Source organism: Spinacia oleracea, chromosome 1 (genome assembly GCF_020520425.1).
Source record: "Spinacia oleracea cultivar Varoflay chromosome 1, BTI_SOV_V1, whole genome shotgun sequence".
Lineage (NCBI taxonomy): Eukaryota > Viridiplantae > Streptophyta > Magnoliopsida > Caryophyllales > Amaranthaceae > Spinacia > Spinacia oleracea.
The window spans coordinates 122353684-122375783 of record NC_079487.1 but is presented as its reverse complement, the minus strand read 5'-3'; the positions used below and the strand labels follow the sequence as shown (position 1 = coordinate 122375783).

Sequence of the window (22100 nt, the reverse complement as noted above, 5' to 3'; positions counted from 1 at the left end):
AACAATAACTCTAAAATAAACTTCATCCAAAATCAAACAATAATCTAAAATAAAATAAATAAAATTCAATTTAAAATCAAACATTAATCCAATATTAGAGCGCCACATAGAAAAATCTGATGGTTTCGGCCAATGAAAAATAAGATTCAAAATATTTTGAATTAAAAAAGTCGAGTGCCACGTAAAGAAATGATTAACATTCACGTAGATATTTTTTATTAATTATTTATTAATATTACGCATATACAATTTCATCCAAAAACAGACACTTCCATAATAATAACAAAAATATCTAAATTAAAATTCAATGCAAAATCAAAAACTAATCTAATCTAATATATAAAAGTGGTATATACATAGGATTTTTATTTAAACATAACAATTTAATATAATCCGTGCATCGCACGGGTTAAAATCTAGTTGTTTTATATAAACAACATCAACGTATTAATACATGGTTAACACGATATATACAAACACTGCACCATTTCCTTTTTTGGAAAAAAATTCGTTGTACATTGACTATTTTACCCTCATCTTTTCCCTTGAACATTGACTATTTTTACCCTCATCCACTTGCATTGTACTTGCTAATTTTACTTTAATCAATCAGTCGAAATCGTGTTGAGTAAAAAAATCAGGTAGCTAGTCTCACATACATTTATCTAAACGTACAATATTCATACAGAATGGTACAGTTACACACGTAAACAAAACAACAATTAAACTTACATATTCATACAGAATGGTACATAATCACAAATATTAGACGACTCAACTACAACGTTTATTAAGGTATAACAGGACTTCTGAGAGGACTTCTGAATTTGAGTCTTATTTGTATTAGTTCTTCGTCAAGTCATGACAACTCAATAGGTCTTGTGTGAATATAGGAGTACGACTTCCATGAAATGTATGATTTCCGTTGCGTTGAACCTGGTTGCTATTATTTCCAGCAAAGCATTGATATTTATCTGTGCGTTGATAGTTTCTGTCACTACCGTCACCTTGAAAACCTGGAGTACCTTGAAAATTGTGGTTACCATTGCCTCCCTATATAAAATGATTTCCGGATCCTTCAAAGGTTCCACCTACGTTGCCGGTGAAGTACCTAATGTTGCCTGCGTTTTGGGACATTTGAGTTCCACTTTGGTTTTGTGACATATGAAAAATTCCCTGTCCGCTTAGGTTTTGTGACATATGAACACCACCTACATTTGAAGATATTTGGGACATTTGAACTCCACTCATGTTTTGTGACAGGGGCATAACACATGGATCTTGAGACCCTATCAAACCATCCCCATCTTGGGACATACGAATCCCACCGACAGACATGCGAACTTGAGACTGTGGAAACAAATTTGTAGCAACACCACCTCCTACTCTAGTAGCAGATGCCTGAATCAGAGCATTAAGTCATTGACCAAAAAACGTGAAGTAGTTCATAATACTGCATAATACATGATCAATAAAATCACCTGATAGTTTTGCATGGGTGCTCCATTGTTGTAGTTGTGTTGCGGATATATAAGAGTCCCACTCATCTGACCTACACAAGCACGGACATTGTTTCCTCCAACTTGATGTTGCGGATCCACTACATTCACCGTATTATACCCAGCCATTACCTGCTGTTGGGGAGGAGACAACACAATATCACTTACAAACAACAAACAACAAATAATCATAGAACAATATGTTGCGCAGTCAGGAACTTACAAATTGATTTGGCCAGCCGGGATGGAAGTTGTTCTGTGCGTTACCGTACTTTATTCCTTGGTGCCCGGTGTAATCAGGATTTATAGCTACCGGATCCATAGGTTGTTTAAAAGGTACAGGAAGATTAGTAGCAGGTTGTTCAGGAGGAGCATCTTCAGCCACGCCTTTCTTGTTTTTCCGTACTTGCTTTTTAGCTGGCTTTGTATTCTCACCAGGAGGGATAAAACGTTTCTCACGAGGCCTATGAGCCTTTACCCCACCTCGCGGAACAGGATCTTTGGCAAGAATGGGTGGTGACAGACAAGGGCTTTTTTCTCCAGAACTATTAGGCGGTTTATTAACCGACCTAGGCGTTGGTGGTCCGTCACTGCCCCTTCTGTTAAGGACGGATGCTGCACCGCCTTTATTATCGGCCACTTCTGCTGTCACTACGTCACTTACATCCATCCGTAACATAGCAGCCCGAACCATCTCAAGCATTATATCAAGTTTTTGCTCATTCTGTGACCCAAGTAAAGCAGCAGGTTCTACTGCATTCATAATTTTGTCATACCGATTAATTTCCTTTGTTTCCTCAGGATCATGATAAGCTACCTTCACAAGGGTGTGCTTACGTTGAATATCTTTCCTCCATCGATCCATAATGTATGATGCAGGAACTGTTACCACATTCTCCATGTCTAACACTTTTATTATATGCCTACAAACAATGCCGTGGCACTCAAAGTATTTACAGTCACACTTCCCAAATAAGGTTTCTTTGTTGAACAATACCACATAAGTACGCTTAGGGCCACCCAAAGATATTTCCTTTTTTAAAAACTTCGACCATATCCACACTCTATCGGATACGGTATGCTCTACCTCTACATCAGAAATGTCTTTTTTACTAACAGGGGTCACATAACATACCCGCGTGCACTGGACCTGAACTTCAACAAACTTCGCATCCGTATATACTTTCTGACATTTTCTCTCATACGCAAACTCCCCAACCAAAGGCCTTGTAAAACGGCTACAATTCACATCCGCAGCTCTTTCATCATTCGCCCTACTCTCCATGGCCTTGCAATATCTAGGAGCAAACTGATACAATCTCGTGTTCTTCTTCAGGTACCCGTCGAAAAAACTATTTATGCTTTCAACCCGCTAAGTCGTCTGCATCCCTGCCCAAAATATATGTTTGACATACGCCGGTATCCACATATCTCTCTGCTTGTACAGAACTGCCATTTACAAATTATGAAATATATTCAATTTAACATACACTATGAACAATTTTGTGTCCTCCAGGAAATTAAACTACTTATTCAATTAAACTACTGTTACTACCTATGGTATGATTCATTGATTAAATAAGTACCAAATATATAAAGTAATTATACCAAACGGATTAGCAGAGAATCACTGAAACTGATAATATCAACACATACCTTGAAGCCACTTAGAGCTTTGCTTTGTGTCCTTGTTTGTGTCCTTGTTTGTGTCATCAACACATACCTCCAGCTTATATTTTTTAATTGCTTCAGCCCAACCTTCCTCGAACTCTTCTGGTGATAAACTGTTGTAGATTACATTCGGTAACGCCACTTTAATTTGGGGATAATCTGTAAGAGAACCAAGTTTCCGGCTGAACTTCTGCATAATGTGCCACATGCACCACCGATGTCGGGTATGTGGCATTGGCATCACTATTCGAATTGCCTTCCTCATTGCTGCATCTTGGTCAGTCATTATTGCGGCTGGAGCTTTTCCTCCCATACATGACAACCAAGCCCTAAACAACCACACAAAAGTCTCTGCATTTTCATGGGACAATAACGCACATCCTAACAATATAGTTTGCCCATGATGATTTACCCCCACAAAATTCGAGAACGGCAACTCATACTTGTTTGTCAAGTAGGTCGAGTCAAAACATACAACATCACCAAAATACTGATACGCCGCTCTGCTACGAGCATCCACCCACATTACGTCCTGCAACTTTCCTCCTTTATCTAACCGGTGCAGATGGAAAAAGTTTTGGTTATCCTTGGTCATTTTATCTAAGTAGTTGATCATTGCTGCAGCATCACCATCCCTAAGCCTCAGTGTCATCCTCTTATTCAAAACATTATGAATATCTTTCTTCGAAAATCCTATATTCTCAACCCCATTCCTTCTTCCTGCTAAGTTGTTGAAAATCTGTGCAACGGGCGTCCCTGAATCATGATCATTTTCCATATTTTTCAATAAGACATCTGTAATTTTTTTCACCCTATACATCGAAATATGATTAGACTTGCTTGGCGTAGGGTTATGGTTCATGTGTTCGTTTACAACAGTCTTCACAACACAGTTATTCTCACTGGTACGAGAACCATACAACATCACAGGGCAATTACACTTTTTCGACTTCTTCTTAACCATTGGTTCTTCAAAACAAGTCACTTTTTTCCCATTAATCACGCGCCGGTAAGTGGTTCTCCCATAACATTCACATCTCCATACATAGCTCTTAAGGGATTTTGATTTCCCACTTTCTTTGCCACTTTCTTTCCTTTCTTTGCTAGATATACTTCCACCAACACAAACTACACCAAATCCTTGTTGCTCCCCATACAAACGATAATAGTTATTCATAACTTCCCAACTACTAAAACTCATACCAACAACAAGGATCGCCATGACCGGACCATTTGTACCTTTTGTCTTCTTAATAGGGGTACTATAAACTGCAGAACTTCTTCCTTCTCCACCTTCCACATTACCTAAATCTCCAACAACCTCATCCAACTCCGTATCCTCATTAAGGTCATCATCATTTGCCACAAATACTTCTTCATCCAATTCATCACCTGCATCCAGTTCCTCATCATAATCATCAATTACTTCGTAATCATTACCATCTTCAACCCCATCATCAACATCTTCATCAACATCCTCATCAACCTCATGACCATCACCCTCATCACTCTCATCACCCTCACCCTCATCACCCTCATCCTCATCACCAAGTAAATCCCAATGCTCATCTAAAGAATCTTCATCCAGTTGATTATCAACAACCTTCATTACCAACACAACTTACTTACTGACTAAACATAATAAACAACAGAAGTACTAAACCATATATATTCCATAAATGTATATAGTTTGGTACAGTAACAATAACATCCTAACTCGATAATAATAATGTATAATGTATCAAACATCGTTTAATCAGTAATAATAAATCATTAATCGTATAATCACTCATTAATAAAATCGTTCATTCATCATAATTCAATCGTATAGAATATCAATACATCATTATGATTTAAAACTATTTCATTTCAGTTCCTAATTTCATTGTGTTCCTAATCTGATTATGTTCCAAAGCAAATCATATCAATAAATTTATTAACCATAACCCTAATTATTAAATTCCTAAAATGATTCAAACTTACAATTCTAGGAAGATGAAAATCTTTCAAATTATTGCAAATTTACCTCGTCTAGTTGTAATCTTCTCCTTCTTTCCTCCACTGTCCTGCTTCCCTCCATAGTTTTTATTGCCAACTGAACCGGATCTGATGCCCTTTAAGTGTCCAAACCCAACCCAGCTCTGGATTTAAATTAATAGGAATAACGGAAACTGAACCGGATCTGGATGCCCTTTAAGTACCCATTTGCGAATGAAGAACTATTTCAGTGCCCATTTGCAAATGAAGAACTATTTCAAGATTTTGGACAAAATAATTTCGTAGAATTAATAAATGGTTTTTATTTGGAGCAAATTCATTTGTAATTGTTTTAATTTGGAGTATAGAAGATTTAATTTGTAATAATTTTTTTTGGATCGCGGAAATTAAGAGAAACAAATTTTTGGAGGTAGGAACAAGAAGAACTGCTAAAATGAAGAACTAACAAATGAAAGAGGAAGTGGGAACCTTTGGTTTTGCCGCCAACAAAATTTCACGGAACTTTGGCGCAATTGGTAAAAATTTCACTCTCTCTCTAGCATTTCAGTTGGCGCCAAGTAATATACCATTTTGCTTTTATTTTCTCAGTTTAGTAGCCCCACAATTGTACCATATGAATATATACCATTATTTATTGCCATTATAGGTTTTGCAATCTATAATAATTATAGATTCAGAAACTCTCTTCAAAACACAACCCATTGGAGCACAAGTTACGCGACCATAGCACGTGGACCAACACGTCATGGTACCTCCTTATTTCCAGAATACGAAGTATTAATAAATCTAATACTTCGTATTACGTATTACTCGAGCTCGACGCAACGGCATTCTGTTATGTATACTCCCTCCGTCCTGGAATATTCGTACCGGTTTAAATTTTTGCACTATTCACATAATTCATTTTGTCCATATTTTATTTCTAGTATATAAAAACAAAAGTTAGCATATAATATATTGTACGCTTCATCTTAACATATATTTTCAAAATATTAATATTTCATAAGTTTTTATAATATGTAGTTAAAGATATTGGTGGTCAAAGTTGTGCATTGGCAAGCGTGTCCACTTGAACCGGTGCGAGTATTCTGGGACAGAGGGAGAGATCCTACTACATGTCTACATGTACACCTAGTGTACAAGACATCTTGTAAATCATGCTTTTCTATTGGTTGAAATGGCATATTTATTGACTTTCATTCTCATTTGTTAGTGGGTTTGATGATGTGTCAACAAATTAATGGTGATGTACAAGAAAATCTTGTACACTAGATGGACATGTAGCCTTTTCCCAGAGGGAGAACAAATTACACTCCCTCCGTATTTATTTAATAGATACACTTGGCCGGGCACAGATACTAAGAATAATAATTTAATGAAATAAAATAATAAAACAAGTGGGGTTGGGTAGATATTTTAATAAGTAAAACAAGTGGAGACCATGTAATTTTTGAGGGTGGAGGGTAAGTAGTTATGAAATTATTTGTTTAATAAGGTGATAGGACATATGATATATTAGATAGATTATTTAATTAAATAGTGGGGTTGATAAGTTACTAAAAATGACAAGTGGATATCTTAATAAATACGATCGAAAAAGACAAGTGTTTCCCTTGAATAAATACGGAGGGAGAAACACCAACCACAAGACAAAGTAGAAAAACAGACAAGAGGAAAATGACAAAAAGAATAAAAGAAATAAGACAATCAAGACAAAAAAAAGAAGAGAAAGAGAAAATAAAGAAGAGAGAGAGGAAGAAAAAAGCAGAGAGAGAAGAAGACGGCAATAGAGAGAGAAATTACAAAGTAGAGAGAGAAATACCATTATTTTTAAAGAAATTATTATTTCTTAAAAAAAGTGTCATTTTCTTTATAAAAAAAGTACTATTTTTATTTAAAAAATATTTTATATTAATTTTTTTACTACTCCCTCCGTATTTATTTAAGAGATTCATGGTTGGGCACGGGTATTAAGAAAAAAATTGAATGAAATAAAGTACGGAGTAATAAAACAAATGGGGTTTGATAGATATTTTAATAAGTAAAACAATTGGAGACCATGTCATTTTAGGGGATGGGAGAGGGGATGGGGTGTAGATATATTATTTAATTAGATGGTCGGTTTGATAAGTTACTAAAAATGGCAAGTGTATCTCTTAAATAAATACGGCCGGAAAAAGCAAGTGTGTCCCTTAAATAAATACAGAGGGAGTATTACTTTATTTTTTCATATCCATAATCAATCCAAAGAGATAATCATAAAAATATTATTAAATAAAAAAGTTGACAGCAAAAAATTTCATGTCTTTATTAACCTGTTTTAGGGTTCAGGGTTTAGGGTTCAGGGTTTAGGGTTTAGGGTTTAGGGTTTTAGGGTTTTGGGGTTTTAGGGTTTATGGTTTTAGGGTTAAGGGTTTACGGTTTAGGGGTTAGGGTTTACGGTTTAGGGGTTAGGGTTTAGGGGTTTAGGGTTTAGGGTTTAGGGTTCTAGGGTTTGGTTTAGGGTTTAGGGTTTAGGGTTTTAGGGTTTAGGGTTTAGGGTTTAGGGTTTAGGGTTTAGGGTTTAGGGTTTAGGGTTTAGGGTTTTAGGGTTTTAGGGTTTAGGTTTAAGGTTTAGGGTTTAGGGTTTTAGGGTTTAGGGTTTAGGGTTTAGGGTTTTAGGGTTTTAGGGTTTTAGGGTTTAGGGTTTACACTAGTAGAAAAAATATCATTTACAGCGCGCGTAAAAGAGGCCAATTGTGATGGCTGCAATGAAATGAACGGTGATTCAGACGCGCTGTAAAAAATCTACGTAGGCGCTGCAAAAAGAGATTTCAAATAGTACGTTTATTTTTTTAAAAAAATCACTCCAATATAATCCATTAGCAAAATTTATTACCAAAAGAATCCAAACAAAGAACACCGTAAAAGATTCAATTAATGGAGCTGCCTCCTCTCCCTTAGCTCTCTCTTGCTCAACCTCTGTAGTTTTTTCTCCATTTCTTGTTTCTCCCTCAGCTGCTCGTTGAGAGCAAACTCCATCAATGCTTGCTTTGTCAACTTATCCTGAAATGAAGTAGATAACACCAACCAGCAAACATCGAGAAGTATTTTCAGAAAATAAACACTTACGGTATCATAGATTCAGCAAATGATGCAAGGTGATTTCTCACGGTATCAGATTCAAGATCTTGCATCAAACATCATCATTGGTCAAACTACTTTACCTGGTGACATCAATATATATTCAAGATCCTAGATACCACAATCTTAACCGACGCAAAAGACCATCAATCAATCTGAATGTTTGAAGACTTAGACGCCCTTGACTCAAGAAAACAGTAGCTTTGAACATCCTGAAAGATGACACTGAAGGCAGCTATGGCACAGTGTACCAAGGTACACTAACAAAATACACTTGGTAGAGATGCAAAAAGAGCAAAATATTGCACCTGTTGTAGCAATCTAAGAGTTGCTAGCTTTTCCAAGGCAAGAGCAAAACTTATGTTTGACAGCATCTACAGAAATATTTTCCACAACAGAAAAATCAAAAAGTTGCATTCTTGACACTGTATGCACTTCTTGTTCAGTGAGAAGTGGAAAATTGTAGTTCTAATTCGCTCAATGACCTAATAAAAACAAATTTCTCCATTATGGCAGGGCTAAAGTTGCATTCTTGCATACATCTGAACCTCTGTTGCCTAACCCTTGGTACCAGCCCCAACAGGGGCAGTGGTCTAATGTTGATGATACCAGAAATCATTAATTACTGATCTGGAAAACAAGGCAATGACATTCATGAATTTGTAAAACCACCAAACATGAGTCAAAATTGCAAAAGTTTTGTTTTTATGTAAAAATAATGCTGTACAGAAGCCAACATGATTTTTTTAAAACCTCTAAATTCACATCAAGGCTTTAAAGGGACCAGCATGTTTAACATTAACCACATGTCCACATGAAATCGTGAATCAGAAAGGAGGCATATAATTCAAAGAGATTGGTAGCTACAAAACTTTTTTGCAATAGAAAATTGCTTGGACATTGTCTTACCTGCCAAAGTTCAAGTTCAGTGGCAATCTTTAGTTGCTCAGACCTCGTGTCGAGATACAATTGCAAGCTTTCTGGAGCTGTCAGATCAGGCCTGTCATGCTGGTCCTTGTATTTGTTCAGATTTGACAAATGGTTCCTGATTATTTCACAGAGTCGACGAAATTCTGTGGTACGTTTGTATTGCTTGCAGAATTGAAAAGCACGATGTGCCGTCATCTGCAAAAGAATACAGCATAATTTAGCCCTTAAGTACTTAATATAATACATAATACAAATCATAAAATAACTACCATAATAACTGTGGCAGTTTCTCCGTTTTTCTCTCACAAAATGTATATTAGTACTAGTAAGTAAGGGAACTATCCTGTTGATCATTCATATCTTTAATTCTTTAATCCATAAACCCATGTTGGCACTTAAACCTATTAAGATAATAAGAATTATTTAGAAACATTATTATATATGTCCGAAGAATAAAAACCAGTCTTTCGAGTACAAGATTTACTTCCAACTAGTACCCAAAAGTCAAAATAAAATGAACTATTATACGAAATCAAGATAGTTAATTATTCAAGGAAATATATACACAGCCAAATCACAAAATTATTGTCACGACACACTATGCCCAGATATCAATTTTCAGCTCAGCGCTAGGCTTCAAGCACTATTTGATCAAACCAGTTTATAACAAATCAAATGTTCTGTCCCTCCGTATCTCACAAGCACAAGATTATTAGATTGAACATATAATTCCATCACAATTAGTATATAAACCCAAATAAAGACTAACACCTATACAAACAACAACTATAATGACAATATATACTACCAACTACAAACATCAAATTAATCGATAAAACCCTGTATGAATTAAGTTATCGCAAAAAGAACCTTTAACTAAAAAGTAGTGTGCAGATTAAATGATTCCATCTCTATTTCATAAGTTTGAACTAGATAAGTTGCAGTGGTCCATTTCTGATCATTAACATATACAGTAAAACAAGTACAAATAACGATCTTCTAATCGAAGTCTTGACTCATGACAATAACATAGAAGCATCTTGTATGCCAAGAAAAATTCGTTTTCACTATTAGTCGCCAGTGGTGTTGCCTCTCATATAATAATCAAATAAATTCATATTTGTGTTCATGAACTGGTTGGCACAAACAAACAAAATCCCAGTAACTCAGCAAGGCAATAATGGGAGCATCAACAACCTCACAGCTGCCAACAACTATTTCTATAGCAACCACTTACCAGAGTTTAAACACTTCAATGCAGCTCATGGGAACTAGATAAGTTGCAAATGACGTTTTCTCTACTAGTGTGAAGACTAAATCCTGAAATCCATAAAGAAAGGGGGAAAGGAAAAAGGCGGTTAGAGTGTAATACGGGAAAGACTTGAAGAGAAAGAGTGATGCCTTTGGTTTGTGCTCAAATAGAATGGAAGATTATCATATCAGCATAACACACATTTCTATGGGAACGGACGTCTCTTCTAAACTACCACTAAAAGAGAATTAATTTGAAATCTATATAGCGAAACAAATATACCATTATCAAAACCCTTAGAAGACCCTCTATAATAGTTGGATTGCTTAAACTGATTCGGGGTAACATATTTCTACCATATCTTAGATGTGTGACTATTTTCATAGAAAGAGTCATACCATTATGATACTATAGCATCGATACAGGGCTGGCGTAAATATAAAAAGAGTAATACCATTATACTACAGCTCTGTTTTGATACTATACTATTTTCATAGAAAGAGTCATACCATTATGCTACAGGGAAGACGTAATAGAACCAAATCCACCAGGGAAGGATTAACTAATAGACAAGAGAACAGAAAACGATAAATGAGTGCAAGCTTTATCAAGTACACTAAAACAGATGCCATCAAACTTGACTGTCAATTCTGGTTTCTGTGAACTTTTTTTTTAAAATGGTAGTAACAGAAAGGAAACAAAACTACACTCGAATTAGGAAACCAGATAACAGATTCCAGGATGAGTAAAATAGTGAAAATGAAGTCAATGAAGAGAATTTCATAGAAGATTAAAAGAAAGCACCTTTCACCCAATTTATTCTTATGTAAAAAAAAATATAAAAGTGCATACACGTAACAAGGATTCATTATTAGCTTACAAGAACAAGACAATCATACCTGGCAACCAAGAACCCTGTAAAGAAGTTGTTGTAATGTTGGTAATTGATCAAGCAAGTCAACTGTATCAAGATCCTTTGTTCTCTGCACAGAAAATCAAAGGTCAATAATTATATTATGATGATATCAGAGCCGTTATGGGAAAGTTCAAGCTGAAATTAAGTTGCGGCATAATGGCAAGTTATGAAAGTTAACAACACAAGCAGCCAGGAAAACCGAAATGCATAAGGAGAAGAATTTAAACTTCTTACAGGACGTTCTGTCTCAACATCATTTTTGAAGACACGAAAACATTCCATTCCAGCCTTTCTTCCGAAAACAAGGCATGAGCACGAATGAATAAACTATCACCCACTTAATTTAACTTCACTAATCCACAAAAATTTACTCCAAAACCCTTTTCCCAATTTTTTTAATTTTCTGGGTATCAAAATTTAATAAAGATGGGTATCAAATTACAGGCCCATGAAAGAATTAGCCACAAATTTGGAATTGTTTGGGACAAAATTACGCATACCCAGAAAGAGAAACAAAACAATGAACATAATTACGAGATGAATTATCAAAATTGAGAGAAAGAGTAGAGAAATTACAGACATGAAACCATCAAATTGCACAGGTCAAAGAAAATCTCATCGCATGTGATTCGAATATACGAAAATCAAACAAATACGACTTGTGTGAATTCCAAATAACCAGACACAATTTGGCCCTAAAATCAACCGATATAACTTCAAAAACCTAAAAATTAACCCTAAATGATCTAAGTTAATAGCTCAATCGATTAAACCCCAAAATTTTACATCAAGTCAAAGGAAGAACAACAAATCAACCCTAAAAACAAACAAAATCAACGAAACAAAATAAATAAATAAAAATCGAAGAAAAACAAAGATTTTAGGCGTCGAATCCCTACCGCAATGGGCGAAGAAATGGTAGGAACATTGAGCCATAGCAAAAGGTCGCCGTCTTTCTTTCTCTTCCGCCTTATGTTTCTCTCTCTATGACCGGGGTGGAAAGACTTAGACACGAAATCGAAGAAGATGAATCCATTAAAGATTTGGAGAGATTCAGGGAGGGAGGAAGAAGAACTCTACCTAGGGTTTGAGAGAGAATTGTGAAATTGACGGAGAGTTCAAGGGCTTGTTTTTTCAGATCTGAAAATGGATTACAACGCGCGAGTGTGTGAGTTGCGACTATAGCACGATTGCAGGAGGAAGTATTTTCGGATATCAGATATGTGTGGGCAAATGCATATCATAGTAAGAGACAAAATAAGAAAAATGATAAAAAAGAAATTAAATGGTACTTTTTTAAATAAAAATGGTACTTTTTTTAACTGAATGGTACTTTTTTTTTACAGAATGGTACTTTTTTAACATAAATGGTACTTTCTTTTTTGTCTTTTAGCTATTTGTCTTTTAGCTGATATGTGTGTTGCCACACATATCTGATATCCGAAAAAACAACCTCCGATTGCAGCGCGTAGAGACATGGTCCAAGGCTCCAAGCTGCGATTAATTTTTTATTTATTTTCTCTATTTCTCGTAGCGTTCGATGGTAAGCAAACGCTAATAATAACTCATTTAAAGTCTGACCCGCATTGACCAAGGATATTTTGCAACTTCTGTTCATTAGATGATTTGTAAATGATGGGTTGCAAATGATATTTTTTCTACTAGTGTTAGGGTTTAGGGGTTTAGGGTTTAGGGGTTAGGGTATTAACCTGACATGATTTGTGTATCATAGGCAGTATTGGGTGTGGGGATGAACTGGCAATTTGCATAGTTTTTGCATGAGATCATTGACCATCTCATACTGATCGTATATTAAAATAAATATACGATGGTACTTGTTACCTTCGTATTTAATAACAAAAACATTATTCAATATACATTGATTAATCAAGACAAGAAACCCACAAAGCCACCACTAGTAGAAAAAATACCTGTTGAGGGGGGGCATTTTGGGCCTATTGAGGCGAACAAGGCCCGCTTCGACAGACGGGGCTTCAACAGCTCAGTGAGCTATTGAGGCGGGCTTTGTTCGCCTCAACAGCTCATCTGTTGTGGGGGGCTTTCAAAAGCCCCCCTCAACAGCCCAAATCCAAAGGAAAAAAAAGGACCTGTTGTGGGGGGCATTACCAAAAGCCCGCCTCAACAGACACCTCTGTTGAGGCTCACTTCTTAAATGCCCCCCACAACAGACCTGTATTTTTGCGCCAATACCTGTACATTGGCGCCATAAATTCATATGTTGTTGAGGCGTACATTAAAAGCCCCCTTCAACAACATTAATTTTATTTTCAAATTCTTTTAAAATATAAAATAGGTGGCAATAACCAAATCTAGATATATACTCCATTGAGTATTGAAACCTGTACACCAATCAACACCAAAATAGCAAAGATACGAATCTGCTTATCTTTGATAAATATAATAAATCATTACATTAACTTCTTTTACATTAACCCAACAGAGCAAAGCGTATATATAGTACGTACGTTTACAATTTTTAAACACCTCTCTAGTCTAACAAATTACAACTAATATTAACAACTAAAGACAAAAGGCTAGAGAGCTAATCTAACAAATTTCTCTAATCCAACCACTTAGGCCCCTTTAGATCATGCATTACAAACCTTAATTAAGGCCGTGTTGACTTTATTCCAATCGACTTGATCCCTGAAATTGGAAGGAGAATATATATGAGTACCAAAGTTTACACTCACGATATTATCTTTACATTCCACTGAAGCATAAAATTAAAAGATATAGTTGCAGACTATAGAGATAATTAAGTTGTTGAAAACCATGCAACTAAACATGTACTTCTAATTGCTCTGTGAGCATTCAAGCTAGTGTCCGGGAAAGCTGATGCCTGTCAAACCAAGATTAGTTGGTGGAACAACTCTAATTTAGACATATCTAATGCATATTAATCCTGTAATAAGAATCAAATGAGTCCTTAGGTTCTTTAGTTCAAAGTTGAGAGCGGAAATGTCATTTTAGCTCTAAACATGACCTGTAACGACCTAATGAGCCTTAAATGTGCATAAATAGATTCAAATGAGTTTTAGAAAGTTAAAATAATGCATATTAGTCATGTAATAAGAATCAAATGAGTCCTTAGTTTCTTTAGTTCTAAGTGCAGTATTTTCTTTAAAATAGAAATAGAATCCTGGAGCCTGTGAGTTTAACTACGATTGGCTATACCGCCAACCCGTAGATCCCACAATCTTTTGTAGCGAACACTAGTATTTTTTTCTGCTAGTTAATGATGACCAGTTTAACACAAAAAAAGTTTTGTGTTTTTGAATGGTTTCGGGCACAGAAATATACCAGTCTCGGATTTCGAAAAAATGCCTCAGATCATAGAGATCGAGTGTAACAAAGACAGATTTGAATTGCACTGAGAAATTACCACAAAAAAATACAGATACTTTGACAAGACGAGTGATCCGTGATTGAACAATTAGCAAGTTAGAGGTTGCGGTAATCAACTACTGAACATTCTGTTCTTTACTGTACTTCCTTAATCTAAACCATACTCTGTATATTTATGGCTATTACTCTGTGGAACAATATCTATAATACTCCATGTTTAACAGTGGAGTTGGAAAAAACCACCAGACTCAGAGCATATTCTAAACCACAGACTAAGATTCAAGTCATAGTCGGATGGGTCATGGAAGTACATACCTAGCTGCTAAAACACCTCTGCAGCTCTTCCAGGGCATCATCACCACCTACATACTTGAATTCCATGGAGTTCATCATCCACACTTTCGCTTCATAGACCTCCTCCATCTCAGTTCTCAGATTTGTCACCAACAGTTACCTCAAGAGTAACATAGTACTCGATATATCGTAGCAGTAACCATTTTCAACAGTGTGAACTTCGAACAAATCATTCTGCAAAAATAAAACATTCCATCGGTCCATCACTTGTATTCATAAATAGTTCCAAAACATAAAAGAATGTGATATGGAACTAGCTCATCTTCCAGTTTCCATATTCTGCATAAAAGGAATGCAAAACTAGCATTTGTTAAATTTGGAGTGTTCTTTACTCCACTCCTGCCACTAAAACATTTCAGAAATGAATATTTCAATGAAGGTATCAGATGCTATTAGCAAGCCGCGATAACAAGACAAATATAATCAATTTCATCAAAAATTACAGGCTATTGTTGTTTTGACAGTCTTCGGGCATTCAGGAATACAGAACCAATGATCAAAAGCTGTATATTCAAGCTTAAAACCAGTGATTAATATCACTGAGAACTGCACAATTATTTTAAGAGCAGGATCATCATCTACCTCTAAAACTTATCTGTCGAAAATGTGGATTCAGATGACATCAACCATTACAGCAGTCTCACAACGATAAAAACGGCCATCCTATAACGACTCAGAGTGAACCTTGTCTGAATTAAAAGGTTTTCAACCTCCTTAGGAGGATTTAATCCTAATTTACAACCAATGCACGGTCCATACGCCATGTTCATGCCAAATTCCCTCATTATGATCATAATCACGTAAATCACCTGAGAATTAAAAGTTTACCAATCAAACACTACCATATTTTGCATCTAAACGAAATTTAGAAGGCCAAAACACAACCAAATTTGAAAGTTAATCATCAGGACAATATGTCAAAAATCGCAATAAAATGTGAGACATTGAACAACAAATTAGATAAATTTTGTACATAAAAGGCGGTCCAATTTGCAAAATGGGAACGAATTCAAAAGTTCAAAAAGGTTGTATTTTTTTTTATCTGGATGTTGACCGTGCATCAAATTTCTCTTGGAAACACTTAATCGAAAGATTTGATAACATTTTCAGAAATTAATGAAGCATAATTCCAAAATACGAGACAAGAGAAAGTGCAGAGTAAATTCTAAACCGCAGAGGTCAAGGGGAAAACGTGGTAGTATTGGTGTATACCTAGCTGCTAAAACCCTCTTCCAGGACATCAGCATCACACACAAACTTGAAGTCCTGCACTTCGGTAGAGTTCATCAGCCACACTTTCCCTTCATGTCAGTTGTCACCATCAGTTGCTTCAAGAGTAATATAGTACTCTAATATAATACCAGAAACTACCTGTTCCTCAGTGTTTACACACAGTGAAATTAGGGCAAAGCATAGTACAAAATTAATAAGCTCCATCGCTTATATTCATAAACAAAAATACACAGCGTTAACCAATTAGCAAAATGCGAATATTCAATGAACATCAGGTTCAGATCTAAGAAACATGAGAACCCAAATCTACAAAAAGAAGATTGAAAAAACAACATAGACCTAAGATATATATACTCATCATCATTTCAACTTCAACTTCTTTCCATTAGACTCGGCCAAAACCCCAATTTGTAGGTCGCACTCAAGCAGTAAATACTGGAATTCATGGTCTTAGAAACTGAATCGAATATAAACTAACCTTGACAGATTGTGTGAAACAGAGTCGCGCGGTGGTAGGAAAGACGACGGTCGGGGGAAACTCGCCTTTAGGTGGTGGTGGAGCCGCGCGGTGAGGAAGGTGGTGGTGATGATGGTGGTGGTGGAGCCGCGCGGTGAGGAGAGCAGCGAACTCGAACTCCTTCAGATGCGTTTGCGTTGGAATAGAAGGTTTAGGGTGAGAAAATTATGTTTTAATTGTTTTAAATCTTGTGAAGCCCTGTTGAAGCGAACAAACATAAGCCCGCCCCTTTAGCTAGTGTCTATTGAGGGGGGCAATTAAAAGCCCCCTTCAACAACTTCTATAGAAGCGAACACCCGAAAAGCCCCCCTCAACCTGTTATTAAAATGTTTGACCCGCGTTGACCAAGTGGTTATTGAGGCGCGCTTATGTATGCCCCCCTCAACAAGGGGGCTACAATAGGGGTTTTTTCCACTAGTGCACTACCCACACAGAACTTCCAAGAGATAGATAGACCAGGCATAAACTTAACATAAAAAACAAGCAGCTTGAGAAGTTGAAATGGAGGCGACAGCCTTGCTCAAATCAGCTGGTCTACAGCTTGGGAAATGGATGGTGGAAGAAGCAAAGTATTTATATGCTGTAAAAGATAAGGTTGAGGGGCTCCAACATGAACTTGATTGGATTCAATGCTTCCTAAAAAATGCGGATATGAGGAAGGGAGATGATGAGATGATTCGCAAATGGATATCTGAAATCAATGATTTTTCATATGAAGTCGAAGACATTCTTGAGAAGTACCTCGTCCAAGTTTCCGGTCCTAGAAAAAACTATGGGATTGAGAAGCCGCTTAGATGGACTACTTGTGATCTAGGAGATGTTGTGTCAACTCATGAAGTTGGCTCTGCGATTGATGCTCTAACGAGTAAGATATCAAAGTTGGCTACCAGAATGACTACCTACCTCTTTGCCGTCATCAATGGCTGATCTTAGACATGCTGATTCCGATATTCCGGTGGATGACATAGTTGGGCTGAAAAAAGACACAAAAGTTTTGGTTGACCATCTGATGAACAAAGACACGAAAGTGATTGCCATAAGTGGGATGGGAGGGTGTGGTAAAACAACTCTTGCTAGGAAGGTATATCATGCAGTAAAAAAAGAGCGTGAATTTGAGAAGTGTGCTTGGGTTTATGTCTCTCAGAAGTTCCAACCAAGAGATGTTATACGAGAAATTTATCTGGAACTTTATGCTGATGATGACGAGAAAAAGAGGAATGAGATCCGAAGTGCAGGAGATAAACTAGAAAGAGAACTTTACAACGTCTTAAAAGATAACAAGTGCCTTGTTGTTCTTGATGATATATGGAACTTGGATGCTTGGAATTGTCTGAAATGTGCATTCCCAAAACCTGGTATGTCTAGCAGCAAATTGTTGATCACCACACGCTCTATTGATCTGCTTTACCAAATTGATTCTGAATGACTTCTTCATGAGCCCAAGGGTCTAGAAAGCGAGGAGAGTTTCCAGCTATTCTGCAAGAAAGCAACCATTGACAAATATAGCACATCAACAGGTACCCTCATCACCACTACGTAAAACTTTTCTATCACTATGATGTAGATCATTTTTTTTTTTGAAAGGATGTAGATCTAATTTTAGTTCAGAACCTATGTCTTCATGGAATAAATCTTGACTAACTTGATTCAACTTCATGTATTGTGTCTAAAATAAAAATGCCCTTATTTAGATACGAAAAACTCCAAAGTTCTCTAAATATGCCAAGATGAAAAAATTGATCTTGAGACTAGGCAAAAAAGTTAAATCTTGTTTTCAAATGTAGTTGATTTAGCTGCAACTAAAGGAAATTAAGATTCATAATGAAAATATTTTTCAAATCAAAAGGTTTAATCGCTAAAATAATCATGAATCCATGATCCTTCATTACAAACAAATTCCCAGTCTGTTATTTTACACTAGTTTGGGAGATCAATCTTCTTGTTCTATATAGCATCATTTTGGGCATTCCATATGGTGTAGACCAAAAATCAGTCATTCCATTGTACTCCCTAAGTCCCTATGGAGCCAGAGCCCATAGCTTCTGACTAATTTCTCTGATGACTCTCGGAATCAATAGGTTACTAGGATGAAGCCACCTCAACCCCTCTTTTTTTTTATGTAGAAAGATCACTAAACTATGAAAATTCTTGTTGTATCCCTTGTTGTGCATATTTGAGTCTACACATTGGAAAAGAGGAGAAAAAATAACCCACTTGTAAGGGGTAAGCAACTACTCCTCTAATTGTCAATTGGTTTTAGGATGTAGCCATTTTTTTGGTTTGTAAGCAGTTTGTTCTCTCCTTCTATTTATGGATAGCCCCACGCTAACACACCGTCTGTGGCACCAGGCCAATTTGTTATTACCAGTTTACCGCCTATGTAGCGCACCAGTACAAGGAACCAGATTGCAATTTACCAAGGCAAAAGAGTGTTTGGAATAGGTTGTCTATTCCTAAAACAACTTCATTATCTGGTTGGCTACTTTGGGTAGAGTGATAACTGATAAATTGTTCAAGCTAAACATTAGACACTACAGAGTGCACTATATGTGGAAGTGAGTCTGAAACACATGAACATTTATTCTTTAAATGTCATCCTAGTCATGAAGTTGACTAAAATCCAAGGATGCTAGTAAGAAATGAGGCATTGTGGAACTACCAAATTTTCCCGATAGATTAAATTTTCAGCATTCAAGTGTAAGAAGTAAGAAAATCATTCAGCAGAAAAAGTCCTGGTCTGGTAGCTCATAAGTCACAACTCACCAAGTGATGTATACTCTGTATATGCCTTTTATGATTTTATGTCCTTTTTCCTTAGGAGAGTTTTCCTAAAAGGTTAGTCCAAGCAGGAAGGACTAATGGACTATTAACATAGTTTGGTAAAAAATGAAAAGGTTACTTACCAAAAATAAAAATTGTTGGTGATCTTTTCTTGTTCTACTCTCCTGGTCGCGTCCCTTGAAATTCTATGGAGTATCCCTTTGGCAGAAGGAAAAAAAACCGTCTTAGAAAAGCACAATTTTAACAAAGATCGCTTCAATTCCCTTCCTGCCTAAGTTACATTTGACTAGGGGTTACCTTTGCATTTTGCACAAGGTATTGGCATTTGGCAAGGTTATATGATATATTTGCCTTGTCATTAAAGATTACATTCCTCTCATCTTTTTTCAATTTTCATGCAACTGATTTTGTTTTTGGTTTTTTATTTTTATTTTTGTAATGCCTGATTATGTTCTCATTGTATCTTCCTGTGCAGATCCTGAAGAAAAGTTCTTACAGGAAAAGGAGGATTTGGGTAAACAAATGGTTGTTAAATGCAAAGGTCTGCCTTTGGCTATAGTTGTAATGGGAGGACTCCTAGCACCGAAAAAAACTCTAAAGGAATGGAAAAGTGTAAACACGAATGTTGAGACATATTTAAACGGCAAGAATGATGTAGAAAATAGAGTAGCAAAAGTGTTGGAATTGAGCTATATAGATTTACCCTATCACTTAAAACCTTGCTTCCTTCATCTGGGAAATTTCCCAGAAGGTTTTGAAATACCGACCAAGAAGTTGTACCGGATGTGGATTGTTGAAGGTATTGTTGCTCCTGGAAATGATGAGTCTGTGAGCTTGGAGGAAACTGCAAATTGTTACTTGAAGGAGTTGGCGCAAAGATGTATTGTCCAAGTTAAAAAAGGGACAGAAGGAAAGATAAAATCTTGTCGTCTGCATGACTTAATGTTGAAGATGTGTATTTCTAAGGCAAAAGAGGAAAAATTCCTCTCCGTAGTTCGTCAAGAGAGTACGAATACGAATACGAATATGGGTAATGGAAGTTATTCAGCAATTAGAGATGGGAATCTACATCGTGCAGTCTTTCATTTTGGTCAGACTAGCTTTCCCTTCCTGTTTAACAAGGCTTCACACCTTAGATCCTTGATGTTCTTTACCAGTGGTCCAATTAAATATGAGGATCAAGGTTGGTTGAAAACAATGATAAATAACTTCAAGCTGCTTCGTGTGTTGGATCTTGAAAATACTGGCATTGAAGAGGTTCCTGATACGCTTGGTAACTTATTTCTTTTGAGGTACTTGAGCATCATGGGAACTCGAGTTAAAACGTTGTCATCGTCCATAGGCAACCTAAGGTGCCTTCAAACTCTTGATCTACGCGTAAATCTTCCAGAAAATTGTTGTATGAGTATACCAAATGTGTTGTGGAAGATGGAAAAGCTAAAACATTTGTATCTTCCTTCACATGACTACAAAGTCAAGGGGTTTCCAAAACTGAGGGTCAAATTTCTTAAGGTCAAAGGTTTAAGCAGCTTAGAGATACTCAAGAACTTTGACACAAGTAGATCTCGAGTTACTGATTTGTGCAAATTGGATAAGATGAGGAAACTCTCCATCAAGAACAATATACCCAAGATTGAAACTATTAAGGTCATAAAAGAATGCCCGAGCATGAAAAATGATAGGCTTGTGCATCTGTCCCTTAAGATTCATGGTGCTATACTAAATAAAGAAGCGACGATTTTGTCATACTGCAGCTGCCTTCGTACTCTGGAAATGTCAGGGACAAATTCATCCACGACAAAGATGATGCTTGAAACCTTTGAATTTCCAGAAAATTTGATGGCTTTAATTATCAACAACTGCGAACTAGGGTGTGCTAATCCTATGCAGACCTTCAAGCAGCTCCATAACCTGAGAAGTCTTTCCCTGGACACAGTCTCATTCTCAGAAAATTGTATGGATTTCACACAAGGAAATTTCTTAAAGCTTGTTGATTTGAGGCTCAGTAATTTGGAAACCTTAGAGGTGTGGAAAGTAGGAGAAAATGCAATGCCTAAACTTCACAGCTTGCACATATATCAATGTAAAGCACTACGGATGATTCCTGCTAGTTTGCCTACATCAGTTGAAGTTGTTTGCCAACCTTGTGTGAAAGGTATTGACAACTACTTAACATGTCCTTTCCATAAAGTTGCGCGTGTGGATGACGATGATGATGATTTGGCCACGAGACAGCGCAAGGAGTACCATCTTTGAACCCGAGCCTCAGTACACAATCCCTGCCTCTCTATGGATGTTTGGATGCATGGGAACATGGGCTTCACCATTACAATTTACAAGAAAAGAAAATCCGTATGTTAAGGCAACACTTAGACTCAATTACCATTTTATGGCCTCTAAAAGTACCTTTTAGCATTACATGCAGTGATTGCCTCTAAATTTACAGAGTAAATTTTA

At 36.5% G+C, this 22100-nt stretch overlaps 1 protein-coding gene and 1 pseudogene across 8 annotated transcripts; one reads left to right on the top strand and one right to left on the bottom strand.

Moving 5' to 3' along the window:
• Positions 1-622: 622 nt before the first annotated feature.
• On the bottom strand, positions 623-12572 carry LOC110787455 (protein FAR-RED IMPAIRED RESPONSE 1-like). Of its 8 annotated transcripts, none has more exons than XM_056843033.1 (7): positions 12289-12569; positions 11373-11456; positions 10459-10541; positions 5197-9416; positions 1723-2948; positions 1482-1634; positions 623-1401 (listed from the first exon to the last, which is right to left on the bottom strand). In XM_056843033.1, the coding sequence occupies exons 5-7, from the start codon at positions 2782-2784 to the stop codon at positions 1054-1056; spliced, it is 1563 nt and encodes a 520-aa protein (XP_056699011.1). In that variant the 5' UTR covers positions 2785-2948; positions 5197-9416; positions 10459-10541; positions 11373-11456; positions 12289-12569; the 3' UTR covers positions 623-1053. The 8 variants fall into 8 exon arrangements, 6 of the variants coding, with proteins under 6 accessions (XP_056699011.1, XP_056699014.1, XP_056698998.1 ...); XM_056843036.1 differs by having other exon boundaries at positions 1482-1631; XM_056843020.1 differs by lacking the exons at positions 623-1401; positions 1482-1634 and adding an exon at positions 3156-4773 and having other exon boundaries at positions 2723-2948; positions 5197-8921; positions 9201-9416; positions 12289-12571.
• A 4791-nt stretch (positions 12573-17363) lies between these two features.
• LOC110787398 (putative disease resistance protein At1g50180) lies at positions 17364-21899 on the top strand (annotated as a pseudogene).
• The last annotated feature ends 201 nt before the right edge of the window (positions 21900-22100 follow it).

Bases quoted from the DNA above. Each gene is read 5' to 3' on its own strand.
- LOC110787455 (XM_056843026.1), bottom strand. From the start codon at position 5,250: ATGGAGGGAAGCAGGACAGTGGAGGAAAGAAGGAGAAGATTACAACTA. The intron at 4,774-5,196 runs GTAAATTTGCAA...TTGGTAATGAAG, and splicing joins GAAGATTACAACTAGACGAG to GTTGTTGATAATCAACTGGA. The intron at 2,949-3,155 runs GTATGTGTTGAT...TGTAAATGGCAG, and splicing joins AAGCTCTAAGTGGCTTCAAG to TTCTGTACAAGCAGAGAGAT.